General features: G+C 41.3%; 2 protein-coding genes across 2 annotated transcripts in view; one reads left to right on the top strand and one right to left on the bottom strand.

Annotated features, from left to right (window-relative positions):
• The first annotated feature begins 6,447 nt into the window (after positions 1-6,447).
• On the top strand, positions 6,448-11,477 carry LOC116062384 (chymotrypsin B-like). The gene is made up of 7 exons (XM_031317059.2): positions 6,448-6,560; positions 7,292-7,395; positions 7,479-7,558; positions 8,480-8,561; positions 9,007-9,187; positions 10,226-10,359; positions 11,257-11,477. Exons 1-7 carry the CDS (start codon positions 6,509-6,511, stop codon positions 11,416-11,418), a joined length of 795 nt encoding a protein of 264 aa, XP_031172919.1. The 5' UTR covers positions 6,448-6,508; the 3' UTR covers positions 11,419-11,477.
• Positions 11,478-14,509: 3,032 nt separating this feature from the next.
• LOC116062382 (multidrug resistance-associated protein 9-like) overlaps positions 14,510-19,150 on the bottom strand; it is a 39,037-nt gene continuing 34,396 nt past the window's right edge. The window contains exons 24-27 of the mRNA XM_031317058.2: positions 18,841-18,919; positions 16,419-16,532; positions 16,089-16,253; positions 14,510-14,856 (exon numbers count right to left, since the gene is read on the bottom strand). Of these exons, the coding sequence (XP_031172918.2) occupies positions 14,764-14,856; positions 16,089-16,253; positions 16,419-16,532; positions 18,841-18,919 (451 nt within the window). The 3' untranslated portion in view covers positions 14,510-14,763. The remainder of the gene's footprint in view (positions 14,857-16,088; positions 16,254-16,418; positions 16,533-18,840; positions 18,920-19,150) is intronic.

Below are 19,150 nucleotides of genomic sequence, written 5' to 3'. Positions count from 1 at the left end.
ATCACAGCACCTTTCTTTCTGCCAGTCAGCTGCAGCAGAGAAGCTGTATAGCTTTGTTATTATTGGTATTTTTAGCCCAATAACCGCTGTTTTAATCAACATTTATTCACCAGATCTTATCATGGTTTATTTATATATATATTTCTTTTAATGTTATTATTTCGGTCTATTTCGGCCAGGGAAGCTGGATTGCTTTGTTGTTTATTGATATTTTTAAAACTATAACGCTACATCTATCAACATTTATTTAGATGTTATCATAGTATACATTTCTTTCTTTTAATAATATTATTTTGGTCTTATTACCGGTGAAATATTACAGTATTCTGTAAAACAGAACACGACATGATCCAAGCTGGGCGCATGCAAAGCCGATTTCCCACAATGCAATGCGGGCATTCATATCACAGAATCAGACAACGATCAGCAGGTCTTTAACGCCAGTATCGCTTCAATATACATATATAATATAATGTACATATATACAGTCAGTGGTTTAGTCACCAGCAACAACACGTTGCTCAGCTTTGTTCCAGTAAGTTATGCACCGTAATAATGTTTAAAAACATCCGCAGAAAACTCTGGAAGTGATGTGATACGTGCTGCTTGGCGGATAAGAAGATAAAAAATACATAATATTCGTAATATTGATGTTTTTGTCTAACGTTGTATTTGAGGATGTAAACAATGAAGATATTAATAATAATAAAATACAGTTTCATGTATTTGTCTCATGTATTGTGACAACAAATCAAATCAGCTGAAGACTCCTGAAGTGACGTAGTAATTACTGCACGGCGTCTGTGAAAGCTTGCTGCACGTTGTAGCCTACGTGAGAATTTGTACGATAAATATACCAATAATGAAAAAATAGTGTTTTATGCTTGTGTTTGACTTATTTGCATTTGTTTTGACTTCTTCTGTTGTTAAAAACAAAAAATAAACTACTTACAAAGAGAAGCATTTTTTATCTTATTTTCCATGCATCATTATTTAAAAACGCAATTTTCTAATTTTGTGGTTGATGAATGTTAATAACAAAGACTAAAGGGAAAAAAACATGAGCATATGTATGTGTGGGACTTACTTTGATTTAACATCACACTGCATTATTAGTTGTAATGTTAATTGAAATATCAACTTATGGTAGGCCTAACATATTAATTATTATATTCAGAAGATGATCCTCATATCAATCACCGTGGTTACAGCTTGTAGCCATCCTAACCTTTGTAGCCTTTACTGAGACTACCTTTTAAAAATTAAGAAGGGACTAGTTTTAGGAAGCATTTCAGGAAATTAAAAGGATAAGCAGATTGTTGCTGAGGTTTTTGTTCACAGAGATGTAGCTTTGTTTGGGTATGTGTACATATATAACATGTGTTTTGGCATTTTTTCACAAACTGAGGAGTTGGTTGTGACGTTGTGACATGGGTCAGAGGGTGTCAGAGGTCATAAATGATGAACCAATCAATGGGCTCTGGTGTTCATGTGGACAACACCTGGCTGGAAGGCCTGTCTTCAAAGTGTGTGTTATAATTTAGAGCAGACACGGTGAATCAGGGGGTTTATGTTATACAAGGCTGCATTACAGAGCATATTCATATGTCAGAAAGCATGGCAATATCTAAAAACATCTCATTTAAAGTTTGGTTGTCAGGTGACTGTCATGAAGGTTGTGGAGAGGAATAGAAACCAGTCTCTCCAGGCAAGCACAGAGAATATGGTCTGATCTTTATTCTCCATGCCAAGTAGTTCTTATCCTCTGCTGGCACCCCAATGTAAACTAAATATTTCTAAACTATAGGCCTAATTTGGACCTACCTCAATAAAATAAATAAATAAAACTTTAAATAATGTTGCTTAAGGCTGGTTGTGGAATAGCTTCATGATATAATGCATATAGGGTTGTGTGTAGGTCTTATCACTGTTTGTGAAAGATGAGCAATAGATTGTGGCTGATAATGTGCTTCAGTCTGGCTGCATATCACTTTGTTTATGTTTTTTTTTTATTGTAAGTAAATGTCAGCTGTATGATAAAACAATATGTCAAGTGTTATGTGTGAAGCATTTGAACTCAAGGCAGATATCCCTCTGGGGACAATAAAGTATCACCTGCAAAGTGGTCTCCATGATATAATAAAAATTAAAACTCTGTCATAGGACTATAGCAAAGACATTGTTGGAAACTTCTCAACCTGGAGAGTAACATATGTCAGTATTACTCCTGCTTTGAAATATTGAACTCTGAACCTTGAACCCAGTACATGTTTGAAGGCTTGTCATTTAGCAACAGAAGGAGCTACGCACATAGAACCAGCTGTTATAGAAAGCTCTGGACCTCCGCTGTCATGTAGATATGGTCACCAAAGTTTACCCACTGTAAGCACCGTCAAATATGGTAATAAGCTATTTTCACCTATTCAATGATTATATTTCTAAAATCAGTGTGTTCCCCATCCCAAAAAACCCAGGGTGTATCCAAAATTCTACACTGCTAACTTCTAATTATGAGAAATATACCAATATATTTAAAAACTGCAACTCCCACTAGAGACACGCCACAGAACCTGTTACAAAGCTTGTGTATTTGTAGTTCTTCTGGGGTGGGTGGGGAGACATGTTCCACTCCTGTGTTTCTGCTGCTGGCCGGCCGACCGAGCAAACAGTACATGAGACAAATACATGAAACTGTATTTTATTATTATTAATATATTCATTGTTTACATCCTCAAATACATCATTAGACAAAAACATCACTATTATGAATATTATGTATTTTTTATCTTCTTATCCGCCGAGCGGAACGTACCACGTCACTTCCGGAGTATTCCGCGGATTTTTTTAAATGTTATTACTCTAGAAGACTGATCAACTGATCAACTAATGTCTACCGTACTCTAGAAGACTGATTAACTGATCAACTAATGTCTACCGTACTCTAGAAGACTCTGATCAACTAATGTCTACCGTACTCTAGAAGATTCTGAACAACTAATGTCTACCGTACTCTAGAATACTGATCATCTGATCATCTAATGTCTACCATACTCTAGAAGACTCTGATCAACTAATGTCTACCGTACTCTAGAAGACTGATTAACTGATCAACTAATGTCTACCGTACTCTAGAAGACTGATCAACTAATGTCTACCGTACTCTAGAAGACTCCGATCAACTAATGTCTACCGTACTCTAGAAGACTGATCAACTGATCAACTAATGTCTACCGTACTCTAGAAGACTGATCAACTGATCAACTAATGTCTACTGTACTCTAGAAGACTCCGATCAACTAATGTCTACCGTACTCTAGAAGACTGATCAACTGATCAACTAATGTCTACCGTACTCTAGAAGACTGATCGACTGATCAACTAATGTCTACCGTACTCTAGAAGACTGATCAACTGATCAACTAATGTCTACCGTACTCTAGAAGACTGATCAACTGATCAACTAATGTCTACCGTACTCTAGAAGACTGATCAACTGATCAACTGATCAACTAATGTCTACCGTACTCTAGAAGACTGATCAACTGATCAACTAATGTCTACCGTACTCTAGAAGACTGATCAACTGATCAACTAATGTCTACCGTACTCTAGAAGACTGATCAACTGATCAACTGATCAACTAATGTCTACCGTACTCTAGAAGACTGATCAACTGAACAACTAATGTCTACCGTACTCTAGAAGACTCTGATCAACTGATCAACTAATGTCTACCGTACTCTAGAAGACTGATCAACTGAACAACTAATGTCTACCGTACTCTAGAAGACTCTGATCAACTAATCAACTAATGTCTACCGTACTCTAGAAGACTGATCAACTGAACAACTAATGTCTACCGTACTCTAGAAGACTCTGATCAACTGATCAACTAATGTCTACCGTACTCTAGAAGACTGATCAACTGAACAACTAATGTCTACCGTACTCTAGAAGACTCTGATCAACTGATCAACTAATGTCTACCGTACTCTAGAAGACTCTGATCAACTGATCAACTAATGTCTACCGTACTCTAGAAGACTGATCAACTGATCAATTAATGTCTACCGTACTCTAGAAGACTCTGATCAACTGATCAACTAATGTCTACCGTACTCTAGAAGACTGATTAACTGATCAACTAATGTCTACCGTACTCTAGAAGACTGATCAACTGATCAACTAATGTCTACTGTACTCTAGAACAGTGGTTCCCAACCTGGGGTCCGGGGACCCCTAAGGGGGGCGGCAAAGATCACAGGGGGGGCGCAAGTCTTTATCTGGTTTGAGGTTGAGGTAAAAAAAAAAATATATTTGCAATGTTAATGTTAAACAAATTATGATAATACACTAGAATATATAATGTATACAAAAGTCTGTATAAAAACTATATATTTTTGTTCTTGCTTAAACTTGTAGGCAGGCTACTTAGTAGGCCAAACCTCCGGGACCTCTTAACCTGGGACCCTTGCTGTCATCAGGTCAGCTGCTAGCTGCTATCATCCTGGTTTTTCCTGCCGCCACGGCATCACTATTTTATGAACGAAACATGGCGGAGAAACGTAAAAGTGCTGATAACTCCTCTGTATCAAAAAAGAAAGTAAGGGAAAGTTACCTCAACTTTGGTTTCGGAGGGGGGGCTCAGCTTTTCTTAGACATACGTAGGGGGGCGCCAAGGAAAAAAGATTGGGAACCACTGCTCTAGAAGACTCTGATCAACTAATGTCTACCGTACTCTAGAAGACTGATCAACTGATCAACTAATGTATACCGTACTCTAGAAGACAGATTAACTGATCAACTAATGTCTAACGTACTCTAGAAGACTGATTAACTGATCAACTAATGTCTACCGTACTCTAGAAGACTGATCAACTGATCAACTAATGTCTACCGTACTCTAGAAGACTCTGATCAACTAATGTCTACCGTACTCTAGAAGACTCTGATTTGTCCCTGCTTTGTACTCTGTAAACAGTAACCTGTTCTGCTTTGTGCTTTGTTTTGTTGCTAATCTTTTTGCTTCCGTGCTGTCTTGTTTTGTGCTTGTGTTGTCTTAGTTTCTTGTTGTAAAAAGCATTTTTAAAGGGTTACTTTGATTCTTTCCAACCTGGACTCTATGTCTCCATGTTTGTGTGTCTGATTGTCTGATGGAACAACAATCTCTGAAACTGGTCCAGTATTAAACCAGAACCAAGCTGTAATGTAACCCTACAGGACTAATGTTCAGCAGCAGTTAGTGTCCACTAAAAGTTCTGTTGTTACTGCTGACAGACTCAGATTATTATTCTAAGTGTCTGACAATATTATGGGATGGATCCCTACAGAGATAGACCTTTAAGTTAAAGAGTAAGATCCTTTTAGTTTAACATGAAACAGCCCTGAAATCACCATCACCAAACCCACCAGACTCCATGTAAATAATCAGTACTTTTAACGTGTATAGAGCCAGCATATGTCCACCAGACTCCAGGTAAATAATCAGTACTTTTAGCGTGTATAGAGCCAGCATATTTCCACCAGACTCCATGTAAATAATCAGTACTTTTAGCGTGTATAGAGCCAGCATATGTCCACCAGACTCCAGGTAAATAATCAGGACTTTTAGCGTGTATAGAGCCAGCATATGTCCACCAGACTCCATGTAAATAATCAGTACTTTTAGCTTGTATAGAGCCAGCATATCTCCACCAGACTCCAGGTAAATAATCAGTACTTTTAAGGTGTATAGAGCCAGCATATTTCCACCAGACTCCAGGTAAATAATCAGTACTTTTAGTGTGTATAGAGCCAGCATATTTCCACCAGACTCCAGGTAAATAATCAGTACTTTTAGCGTGTATAGAGCCAGCATATCTCCACATGTAAATGGGTGAATTAAGGGTTTATTTCAACCAAACCAGAGTGGTGATTGTTGGAACAGTGGAAAGATGAACCAAGACGGCTTTTGATACCTTTTGAAACCTGTAAGGGCTTCTATAAAAAACAAAGGGAAAATGTAAACATACAAAACCACCAGTACATTTTAGGTAGTGTTCAAAAGTTTCATATGAAATAAGTGTAAAACAAAATATAACATACAGAGAAACCTAAGTAGTCATCATCTGTACAGACCAACAGTTTAAAGAATGATCTTTTTGTTTCCAAGTCAAATATTTTAGACAGCAGAGCATTTCTGTTTTTATAATAAACAACACAGAGGTGTCCATTAAATGTACATTTTCATTTCATAAAATAACTTTGATGGAAAACTGACACAGGCTTCTGGGATCTGAAGTGAAATAAAGTTTAGTTTGGATGGAAACAAAATGTGCTGACGGTCTGAGTCGTCAGCAGCCAATCAGAGAGCGGCAGTTCGAGGCGCTTGAGCCGTGTGAATGCTGCCAGCTGAGTGCTGAGCCAGACGGACCAGCGAGCGCTCTGATTGGCTGAAGGCCAGCAGGGTTCAGGGATAAAAGAGCAGCTCTGTCTTCAACACTTCATCACCCTCTTCATCATCGTCACCATGGCCTTCCTCTGGATCGTCTCCTGCCTCGCCTTCGTTAGCACCGCCTACGGTGAGACAAACTCTTGAATCTTTTAGAAATGAAATCTGAGAACTGAATTCATTCATTTATATTTTAGTCCAGGGCTCCGCAACCTGCGTCTCTCCAGCGGCTCCTTTGACAAAAAGTTATATGGAAATAAATAACAGTTTACAGTTATAACAGTAACAGTTTAGTAACAGTTTTAGGCTACATCTCCACTGCTATGTTTTGGTTTAAAAACTAATATCTTCTGCTACGTTTCCCCCTCTCATTCCCCCTGCTCTGGCGTTTCCCCCTCTCATTCCCCCTGCTCTAGTGTTTCCCCTCTCATTCCCCCTGCTCTGGCGTTTCCCCCTCTCATTCCCCCTGCTCTAGTGTTTCCCCTCTCATTCCCCCTGCTCTAGTGTTTCCCCTCTCATTTCCCCTGCTCTGGTGTTCCCCCTCTCATTCCCCCTGCTCTGGTGTTTCCCCCTCTCATTCCCCCTGCTCTGGCGTTTCCCCCTTTCATTCCCTCTGCTCTGGCGTTTCCACCTTTCATTCCCTCTGCTCTGGCGTTTCCCCCTCTCATTCCCCCTTAAAAACCAAAACGTAGCACTGGAGATGTAGCCTTAGCTTCCATTTATCGTTGTTTAATCCCTAAAGTGAATCTCACATTCTCCATTTAGGCTATGTAACATTTATGTTTCACCTAACCCTAAATGTAACTGTAGAGATGCTAAACTTAACTGTCATGTGACCGTCTGTCTCCTGTTGCCTCTCAGGTTGCGGCGTGCCGGCTATCACCCCCGAGGTGTCCGGCTACGCCCGCATCGTTAATGGCGAGGAGGCGGTGCCTCACTCCTGGCCCTGGCAAGTGTCTCTGCAGGTGAGTTTCTTCTTTCGTCTCACTGTTTTCATCTTGTCTTCATGTTACTCGGTGTCTGAGTTCAGTCTGTTTTTTCCTCGCAGCAATCCAACGGTTTCCACTTCTGCGGAGGCTCTCTGATCAACGAGAACTGGGTGGTGACGGCCGCTCACTGCAATGTGATGTCAGTTCAACACGACACCACTCTGTCTCTAAATCTTTACCTGTTAGGGTTTCAGTTAATAACACACTTTAATCAAGCTCTTTTTTAAATGTTTAAGGTTTAGACCATATTATTCTCGGGAAGATTAGACTTCCTGTCTGAGTCTCTCAGCTCCAAGCCCATTGGTTCCCACTGAAGACACAGATAATATAAGCCTCTTTCTGACCAAGTAGTTACAGGAACGTAGTTATAGGAACAGTCCAGTAGAAACAGTTCTAATAACTACTCTACCCCAAAACCAAGCCAAGTGGTCATAGGAACTGACCTTTTGTTATTATAACACAGCCATCTAACCACCACTATGTGGAAAAGGGAAAAGGGAAGAGACCCTGCCCTGAAGTAGGAGCTGAAAGAGTTACAGGAACTGTGGCCAGAGGAATTTAATAATCCCCTGGTCCAGTCAGAACAGGAGAAAAAAAGGGGTTTTAGGAACGGTATGTTCTAAGAACTGCAAAAATCACTCTGGTCGCAAAGAGGCTATTGTTACATCATTGATTTACTAAAATAGCTGCTCTTTGTAGGTTTTAATCAAACAAACAGGAGGAAATAGTCAAAGCAAACTTGAATATTCTGACAGGGGACATTCATGTGTCAGTATGGACAAAACAATATACAACCCATTCATAAGAGAAGGTTCTGACAAGCAACAAGCAATTCATAACCTGAGGAAACCGACAAAAACCTTTTTCCTTGCTGCTGTCTCTAATGCTTGCTCTTGGGGGGATTTGTTGTGTCTCTGTAAATGATAGAGACAGTTTGAGTTTTTAATTATGCAGGTTGATCGCTGTAGGAACAAACGATTTGCTGAACCTCGTAGTTCTAATTTTCTGCTGTAGAAATCTACCATTTGACTGTTTACTGAACTGGGTGTTCCTGTTTCAGGACGTACCACCGTGTGATCGCTGGGGAACACAACAAGGGCTCCGGCTCCAACGAGGACGTCCAAATCCTGAAGCCTGCCAAGGTGAGAACTCCCCGGCAGCCAATCAGCTTTCAGAATCGTTATCGTGCTTTTATGGAATCAATTCATCTTTCTCTTTGGTGTCATGTTTTGGAAGTCGCTCTGTAAAGAACAGTCAATCAAATCAAAATCTATCAAATCTATCTGTGGTACAGATATATAGATGGATGGATGGATAGATAGATAGATAGGTAGCTAGATAGATGGATAGATAGATAGATAGATAGATAGATAGATAGATGGATAGATGGATGGATGGATAGATAGATAGATAGGTAGCTAGATAGATGGATAGATAGATGGATAGATAGATAGATAGATAGATAGATAGATAGATAGATGGATAGATGGATGGATGGTTAGGCAGATACTGTTGTCTGAAACTGTGTTATGAATGCATTGCACTATTTAACTGTGCAACACATTTACCTACGGGTACCCCCCCCAGGTGTTCACCCACCCCCAGTGGAACCCCCGCACCATCAACAATGACATCTCTCTCATCAAGCTGGCAACCCCTGCCCGCCTCGGCACCAACATTTCCCCCGTCTGCATCGCCGCGTCTGGTGATAACTTCCCCGCCGGCATGACCTGCGTTACCTCTGGCTGGGGTCTGACCCGCTACAACGGTAAGACCCCCAAAACACCCTAAAACCCAAACAGTAACTGCATCTTATTCACTCATTATTTATTGTTAACTGTTGGTGTTTTTACCAGTTGTAGAAGTTCAGAATCCATTCAGATTTGCAGTTGTTGGTCAGCAAAAAAAATAAATGTATAAACTAAGGTAATTGTATGTGGAGTTTATAACGGTATAAGAAGCTGGGAGGTTAATAGTTATAGGTTTAGATATCTTTAGATCTTTAGAGGCGATGTAGAAAGTTGTTAACTCCCACTGAAACCCAAACATTCACTGCATCTTACTGACTCATTATTTATAGCAAACTGTTGGTGTTTTGATTAGTTTCAGAAGTTGACAAAAAAACTCAGATTTGAAGTTGAGCTAAAGCTAGATTAGCAATGTTGGTCGCCAAATACAATACCTAAACTAACTTTAGTGGAAAGTGGATTATAAACAGTATAAGAAGCTATCTTCAGCTATCAGATATCTTTAGGTCGGGTTAGGAGGCAATGTAGAAAGACGCCTGCCTTGATCGCCATCTTGTGCAGACTCCCCATTGGTAACGTGATGCTGTTTGATTTCAATTTGTAAAGTTTAAAGTCAGACCTTTGTTAAAGACATATTTATGAGAATGAGTCAAACTTTCATTAAAATGTGTTTTTATACAAATCTAAGCGTACGCTGATGACACTCTAATATATTTCCCAGAAAAATACTAAATATCCCAAAATATATCTCTATTTTTGGGTCTGAAGTGATTCACTGCTTTTAGAAAGAGTGCTTTTACTGTGAAAGGGGAGCAGGAAGTGACATTACAGTCCACATAAATGACAAACACAAGACATACATACAGTACAAATGTGAGAATGAGTAAAAATGACAATAATATGTGTGTTTATATGACTCTTAGCCTACGTTGGTGACACTAACATATTTCCAAGAAAAAAACTAAAATACCAAATTTCACTGCTTTTAAAAAGAGAGCTTTTACTGTGAAAGGGGAGCAGGAAGTGTGTGTTGAGTGTTGTGCGTTGTCTCTCCACAGCTCCCAGTACTCCCAACCTGCTGCAGCAGGCCGCCCTGCCGCTGCTGTCCAACGAGCAGTGCAAGAGCCACTGGGGCAGCCAAATCTCCAATGTGATGATCTGCGCCGGAGGAGCCGGAGCCACTTCCTGCATGGTGAGGCCCCACCCACACACCTACCTGGCTCACCTGTCATTGCATTTACATGCAAGTTAAAAACACAATTATACCCGTCAATACCCCGGTTTCTCAGCTGCCGTGTAAACACCTTAAACTGGCTGAACTCTCCCGGTTAACAGAGCTAGATATCTCCTTTAGTAACACATGGGTTTGGGTGGCAGTAGCTCAGTCCGTAGGGACTTGGGTTGGGACCCGGAGGGTCGCTGGTTCAAGTACGGACCAAAGTACAGAGTGTGGATTGGGCAGAGAGGTCCTGAGCATGTGTGTATTTCAGGCCTGTGTGTAGTGATTTCTAACAGAGTGTAAATTGTAATTTCCCCACTGGGGATCAATAAACAGTATAAATTATTATTACATCTCCGCACGAGCAGAAAAACTGTTGGCTAAATTCTGCACATTTTTATTCTGGATCATGGCTGAAAACTGCCGGACTTCCTGTCTGTCATTGCAACCTAAGACTGATTGTAACAGAGTTTAGCGGCACTTTCAACCAATATAAATCACCAATACATAGAAAAGAGTAGTTGGAAGCAACGGTGCCAAACCCAACAGCAGCTTTAAACCTTTAAACTTACTGAGGACTTCTCCATGATGCATAATGTTACTACAGCTACTATTTGTAGTCACTGATCCATTATCTTTATTGTGACTATTATTGCCACTGTTCATCACACCCCCAACTGGCACCGCCACACATCACCTACTAAGAGCCTGGGTCTGCTGAGGTTTCTTCCTAAAAGGAAGTTTTTCCTCGCCACTGTTGCACTGAATGCTTGCTCTTGGGGGAATTACTGGAATTGTTGGGTCTTTGTAAATTATATATGGTTTATGGTTATGCGTTCTGTATTAAGTGATGTGTTGTTTCTTCCACAGGGTGACTCTGGCGGCCCTCTGGTCTGTCAGAAGGACAATGCCTGGACTCTTGTCGGTATCGTGTCCTGGGGAAGCAGCAGGTGCTCCACCTCCACCCCCGCTGTCTACGCCCGTGTCACCGAGCTCAGCAGCTGGGTCGACCAGATCCTTGCCGCCAACTAAATGCTCCAAGGAAACGAACTGTCCAACTCAATGAGTGATAATAAAAACTTGGAAAGTCACTGACTGTGTTTGTGTTCTTATTTTAAATATGAAACATAATTACAGATTAGATTATTTAAGAAGGGGACAGTGCAAATTAATAAAATGCATGATTTTATCATCGTAAAACACACTTCATTCAAAGTGGACAGAAACTAAATCAAACTACCAAAAGACGTCTTGGTTCATCTTTCCACTGTTCCAACAATCACCACTCTGGTTTGGTTGAAATAAACCCTTAATTCACCCATTTACATGTGGAGATATGCTGACTCTATACACGCTAAAAGTAGTGATTATTTACATGGAGTCTGGTGGAAATATGCTGGCTCTATACACGCTAAAAGTCCTGATTATTTACATGGAGTCTGGTGGAAATATGCTGGCTCTATACACGCTAAAAGTACTGATTATTTACATGGAGTCTGGTGGAAATATGCTGGCTCTATACACGCTAAAAGTCCTGATTATTTACATGGAGTCTGGTGGAAATATGCTGGCTCTATACACGCTAAAAGTACTCATTATTTACATGGAGTCTGGTGGAAATATGCTGGCTCTATACACGCTAAAAGTCCTGATTATTTACATGGAGTCTGGTGGAAATATGCTGGCTCTATACACGCTAAAAGTACTCATTATTTACATGGAGTCCTGATTATTTACATGGAGTCTGGTGGGTTTGGTGATGGTGATTTCGGGGCTATTTCATGCTAAACTAAATCTTACTCTTTACTCCTTTTAGTTACTCTTTAACTAAAAGGTCTATCTCTGTAGGGATCCTTTCCATAATGTTGTCAGACTCTTAATTATGGGTTTCATACACTTTCTGTAATAAAACATCTGAAATTCCAAAACTCCTGCAGGACCCTGGGAAAAAATGTTATCATAATATATAATAAGGGTATGTCGTCTACTTTTGTCCATTTAGGGGTCTTCATGTGAAAAAGATGCCATGATGTCTTTCTTTCTGCAGGTGTGAGATCTAAACTCTTTCCTCTCTCTCTACATATCTCTGTACATCATGGGGCTTTTGCTTCACGCTATAATTCAGTTTAAAAGTTGTCAGGAAAATGGCGGTCAACAGCTGAGTCTGTGTGTGACACGTTGACACGCTGATAACACACTGTGGACACTCACCATGCACACTCAGCACACTGACCACCTGTTGAAACATGCACCAAGATCTGCATAGAAACACACACACACACACACACACACACACACACACACACACACACACACACACACACACACACACACACCACGAGTCAGTTCAGCAGTACAACAGTAGCTTCCTCGTATGTAACAAAACTGCAAACAAAAAAGCTCAGATGAATAATACAGTGACTGGCTTTTGTTTGATAACTAGTATCGGCTAAAAATGCATTTTTAGTGGGTCTCCTCTTTGGGCAATGCTCTGAGTGAATTTAAGCCAGGGTTTTATTGTGAAGGGTAGACACCGAAGGGCCAACGTTTGTATTTTTTTTAGGGCTGTCAAAATAACGCGTTAATTTCGATTAATTAATCCAAGAAAAAAATAACACGTTAAAAAAAATAAGGCAGATTAACCCATTCCATATTGAGGTTTGACCCGGAGCCGTTCTAGCCTCCATTGGACTGTAAAATGAAGGAGGGAGACGAGAATGTGCTGCCTGGATCATTAATTGAAACATTTACTTGTAAAAATCTTCTTCCTGCCAACCCTGGCTACCGAAATCTGGAGCCACTGATATGTCTGCTCTTCTCTCTGATGCTCTGAAGACGATACAGGAAACACAAACACCGCTGCACGGGACGCTAGTTAACACTATACTCAACAGCAGCTAACGTTAGCCTACCGCTAGCTAGTTAACATTACACTCAACAGCAGCTAACGTTAGCCTACTGCTAGCTAGTTAACACTATACTCAACAGCAGCTAACGTTAGCCTACCGCTAGCTAGTTAACACTATACTCAGCAGCAGCTAATGTTAGCCTACTGCTAGCTAGTTAACACTATACTCTACAGCAGCTAACTTTAGCCTACCGCTAGCTAGTTAACACTATACTCGACAGCAGCTAACATTAGCCTAACGCTAGCTAGTTAACACTATACTCGACAGCAGCTAACGTTAGCCTACCGCTAGCTAGTTAACACTATACTCGACAGCAGCTAACGTTAGCCTAACGCTAGCTAGTTAACACTATACTCAACAGCAGCTAACGTTAGCCTAGCGCTAGCTAGTAGCTGGATTAAACACGGTTAAAATGCTGACAGCTAACTCTAAACGGTGTAAAGTGTGACTGTGTTTTACTGTAGAGGATTCAACAGCGGGATGTAACAATCTGCAGCTGCCGTCGGAGAAACAACACAGATGGTGCGTTCAAAGAAACTGGTAAACTACAGCCTCGTGGTGCATTCAAAGTTATTGTTAAATGTCCTTTTCCCATCTGGTGTTTGTTTTTGTCGTTCAACAGCAATTTACTAGTGAAATAAGTTATTGTTATAGTTATACATTATTTTTAAATCATTTCATTTTGACCATATGGCCTTAGCAATAAACAAGCCGTTCTTTAATGTTACCAACTGTTGTTTAGTACCCTTCTTGTTTTTTCTTGTTTTTTTTACTTTCTTAAAAAGTATCGGTTCAGGCACCGTTAATTATGTATCGGATTAATTTCGATTAATTAATCACAGAGTATGTAATTAATTAGATTACATTTTTTAATCAATTGACAGCCCTAATTTTTTTCAATCTTTATTGTGCAGCAGCTTAGTTTCAATCACAGATTATTAATACCAATGCTGTCCAAAATCAAAACTGTGAGTGCAGATAATATCAGAAATTCTCCGAATATTAGCAAAAGAGTGTGTGCTTGGATTAAATCCAGTTTGGTGAGACATCAAACAAGTCTGGGAGAACATTGATGCCTACAAAGAGTCTTAGCCAGATTGTTATAGTCCACATTTAGGTAGGCCATTGATCTGTAAGACTGACAACACAAAATATACTTTCCCTTCTTGCAATAAAGGCCAGATTCAAGGTTTCATGGAGATGACTCAGCCTGTTCTCATGAAGCATTGGTACATATAGCAATGAAAAGTAAAGCGCTGTAATCTGCATTTATTCTACGTATTTATTACTGTCAGCACCAAAATTAAATAAAAAGACTTTCACCCAGGAAACGGGTTTTCATGTCCTGGAAGAAGAAAGGAGGAAGAACCTTGTCAACATTGGGGAGGCTTTTCTTAACACTGCAGAAACCTCCGTGATTTAAACTGCTGTAAAGTCCTCTGAGGTCACTGCGGTGCGTTTAAGGACATCAGGACGCCACAGTGTTGAAAGCCGTTAGAAGAGAGGCAAACAGTGAGTCTGGTCTTTGTTTCAACACGTCTGGATGATCAAACTCCGCGACCTACAGGACAACAGACAAAATCAGAGACAGACACACAGAGACAGACAGAGACACAGACACAGACAGACAGAGACACAGACAGACAGAGACACAGACAAAAACAGAGACAGACACACAGACACAGACACACAGAGACAGACAGAGACAGACAGAGACACAGACACACAGAGACAGACAGAGACAGACAGAGACACAGACACACAGAGACAGACAGAGACAGACAGAGACAAAAACAGAGACAGACACACAGACAGAGACAGAGACACAGACACACAGAGACAGACACAGACACAGATACGGACAGACGGAGACAGACACAGACACAGACAGAGACAGAGACAGACTGTTACAGAGACATCTGTTTTTAAAAAGCCCAGAGTAAACTGAACTAAAAGATCCATCTGACCCAGGACACTTGGTTTGAACTGCTGCAGACTTTTCAGGACAATTAAAACATGGACAAACTGATTTAGAAACATAACTGCACTTAACACTTCACTGAGTTTTAGGGATGAATCGTGCAGTGAATGTCTTGTTTGTATGGTATGCCTGTATTTTGTTTTTACTTTCTTAAAAAACAAAAAATAGCTCTTTTATATATTTTTATGATCCTTTAGAGTTTTTTTATACATATATCTTTATTCACTTGTTTTGCACTTTTGCTGATGTTTTGGACTGAAAGGAATGCATCCAATTTAGTTGTACACATCAATGACAATTAAGATATGTTCTGTTCTATTCCACTGTTACAAAGACAGTAGTCTATTTCCTCGACGGTCCACTTCTGGGATTGCTCCATTGCTGCTGGATATCCTCTGTCTCTGTGTTGGCGTTCTAACCTCTGGAGGATTTGTGAGGACTATGGTTAACTGCTCCTCAGATCTCTGCAGGGTAAATCCAGACAGCTAGCTAGACTATCTGTCCAATCTGAGTTTTCTGTTGCACGACTAAAACTACTTTTGAACGTACACATGTTCCACCAAAACAAGTTCCTTTCTGAGACTATTAAGCAGAGGCACCGTGGCTCCGTCCAGAGCTTAGCACCGCCCACGATGATTGTGATTGGTTTAGAGAGATGCCAATAAACCAGAGCATGTTTTTTCCCATTCTGGAATGCAGTTTGGACTAGCCAGACCTTCCTCCGCAACGCTGTGGAGGAAGGTCTGCCAATGCAAGACTACAAAGACAGAAACATCTGTAAGATCTGTACCATCCGTCTCTGAGGGACTCACCTGTCCGTGGTTAAGGACGAGGATGCGGTCGGCCTGCAGCACCGTGTGGATGCGGTGAGCGATGGTGAGCACCGTGCTGTCCCTGAACGCCTCTCTGATGGTGATCTGGATCAGAGCGTCGGTCTCTGCATCGATAGACGCTGTCGCCTCGTCCAATAGGATGATCTGAGGGACAGACAGGTAAACAGTTAGACAGGCAGACAGACAGACTGGTAAACAGACAGACGGACGGACGGATGGACGGACAGACAAACAGACAGACAGACAGACAGACAGGTAAACAGACAGACAGACAGACAGACAGACAGACAGACAGAAAGACAGACAGACCTTGGAGTTTCGTAGCAGTGCTCGGCTCAGACTGATCAGCTGTCTCTGTCCTACAGAAAAGTTTCCTCCGTTGTCCGCCAGCTCGGCTTGCAGCTTCCTCTCCAGACCATAAATCTGAGCAGACATCACACGGAACAGCTGTTCAGCCAATCACATCACACGGAACAGCTGTTCAGCCAATCACATCACACGGAACAGCTGTTCAGCCAATCACATCACACGGAACAGCTGTTCATTCAATCAGACACAATCACATCACACGGAACAGCTGTTCATCCAATGACATCACACGGAACAGCTGTTCAGCCAATCACATCACACGGAACAGCTGTTCAGCCAATCACATCACACGGAACACTTGTTCAGCCAATCACATAACATGGAACAGCTGTTCAGCCAATCACATCACACGGAACAGCTGTTCATCCAATCAGACACAATCACATCACACGGAACAGCTGTTCATCCAATGACATCACACGGAACAGCTGTTCAGCCAATCACATCACACGGAACAGCTGTTCAGTCAATCACATCACACGGAACAGCTGTTCAGCCAATCACATCACACGGAACAGCTGTTCAGCCAATCACATCACACGGAACAGCTGTTCAGCCAATCAGATATCGTCGTAGTTGTGGTGTGGACTCCACTGTCCACTGGAGTTAGAATGGTTTTTAAAACTTTATATTGATAGTTATCTTTCTTGGTGTGGACGGCCCTTTAGTCTCGTTCCAGCCAACTTTTGTTAGTTAGTTCTATAGCCCTATGTTTCAATCTCTAATCCTGTTTCTTTTGTTATCAGCTTGCCGTTTTGGACCTGACTCCTGCCACCACTCCACTCCTGCCCAGGACCCGTAATGGACTCCCTCAAGGCCCGAAATCCCATTACCTGGATCCCACCACCAGCCTGCTCTGCCCTGCTCTTTCCTGGATTACTTCAGATCTTTGCACACTTGAGTACATTCTAATAAACCTTGTTATAATTTACTCTCCTGGCTGAGTACTGTCTGCTGTCTGCTTTTGGGTTCTAATAGTCATTGCCACCTAACCGGCAATTTCCACTGGATGCATAATGGCTGCGGATCTGCTCCGGAACGTCGGCGGAGTCATTAGGTTTCCATTAAAGTCAATGTGTGTATTTCCACTGACTGTGGAACGGCTGCGTTCCGACTGCGTACCAGCTCCGGCGGTCCACAGCCCTCCGGAGCAGATACCAGAGCTTCTATTGTTGCCGGACGCCGGAGAGCTCCGCAGCAATTCAGCACACGGCAGATAGTGGGGACAGGAAGTCGAGCACAGACACAAAATAAAAATCTGGTTACTTTTCAAAATAAAATACACCGTGCTCACAGCGGATCATATTTCCCTGCACTACACCTTGAAAACAGAGTAGTTTCCCCTCTACTCCTCTGGATGGAAACAAACTGTTGTTGGTTCTGTGGTTCTATTCTACGTGAATTCGCGAGATATCGTGGGTCCTCGTGACTACAGCTGTCAGTCATGGCCGCAGCCGTGCCGCAACAAATCCAGACCTGGTGGGTATTGACGGACAGCGGAGCACGGTGCCGTTCCGCAGCGGAGCCGGTCCGCAGACGTTCTGCATCCAGTGGAAATCCGGAGTAACACAGTCGATCCAGACACCCCTGATTTACATAGTAATAGTAGTACTAATAGTAGTAGCCTGGATTCAACTTTATGTAAATCAGGAGCGTGCAACTCGATGCCCCGTCTCTCCAAACCCGCCACAACGCTCCTAGAATGCACTGCCCGGCTGCTTACAGAAACAATGAATGAGAAGCGTACCATGTGACCATTCTATTTAACGTAACTGGCGCCAAATTGCAAGTAAGGATGGGTTGAATAAACACATGATCTTCACTCAGGACACTGGGATTTGTGTCCTGAGTGAAACTAAAAGTCAACTGTGACTTTTTGAAATAAACAACTTCAACTTTATATGTGTACCCGAAGGGCAATTAGGTGTGCAGCAAGTATAAACACATACAAGACACATAAATACATACAAGTTCTACACACAGTCCAACTGGAACACAACCATAACAGTACGAGGACAAATAAATACCAGTACAAGGTGCATGGATAGCAGCGTCAAAAGTGAACAAGGATTTTAGTCTGTTACGCAATGACGTCACATTACGTCCTCATTTTAGTAGTTTTACGTAAATCCGTTTAAGCCTATCCCTGATGTTTTACATACCCTAATTAAGTATTTTTGTTGCCTAAACTTAACTAGCTCCATTTCACAACATCAACTGCGTGTTTAAAACTTAAATACAAAGGTTGTATGTGTCCGTTTGGGAGTCAAGATTGGAAATGATGCTGCCAGTGGACACGTACCATAATGATAATAATTATAACAGTATTATTATCAATAAATAACTGGATGATGTAACATACTGTGTCCTTCATGTAGGTCTTTTCCAGCGCTGCCCAGATTTCCTCATCACTGTGTCTGTTGAAAGGGTCCAGGTTGTACCTGCAAACACATTTCAGCAGGAACTGATTATTGAATGTTTGTTGTCTCTAAAGCTTAGTTCAGACCAAAGATTCACGATGAGACTAAACAGTTTGAGAACATTGCAGGAAAAGTTGCAGCAATCTGAACCGGCCCAACTCAGCTCGACTGCAGTCCACAAATTCTGTGTGGTTCTGGTTATTCCTTGTGCATTGTTCAAGTTTGTCCAAATCTAATTGAAGTTAAAGCTAC

This window comes from Sander lucioperca, chromosome 3 (genome assembly GCF_008315115.2).
Source record: "Sander lucioperca isolate FBNREF2018 chromosome 3, SLUC_FBN_1.2, whole genome shotgun sequence".
NCBI lineage: Eukaryota > Metazoa > Chordata > Actinopteri > Perciformes > Percidae > Sander > Sander lucioperca.
Note: the sequence above shows the minus strand (reverse complement) of the source record. Positions and strands in the feature narration are given on the sequence as shown.

Bases quoted from the DNA above. Each gene is read 5' to 3' on its own strand.
- LOC116062384 (XM_031317059.2), top strand. From the start codon at position 6,509: ATGGCCTTCCTCTGGATCGTCTCCTGCCTCGCCTTCGTTAGCACCGCC. The intron at 6,561-7,291 runs GTGAGACAAACT...GTTGCCTCTCAG, and splicing joins CTTCGTTAGCACCGCCTACG to GTTGCGGCGTGCCGGCTATC. The intron at 7,559-8,479 runs GTCAGTTCAACA...TTCCTGTTTCAG, and splicing joins GCCGCTCACTGCAATGTGAT to GACGTACCACCGTGTGATCG.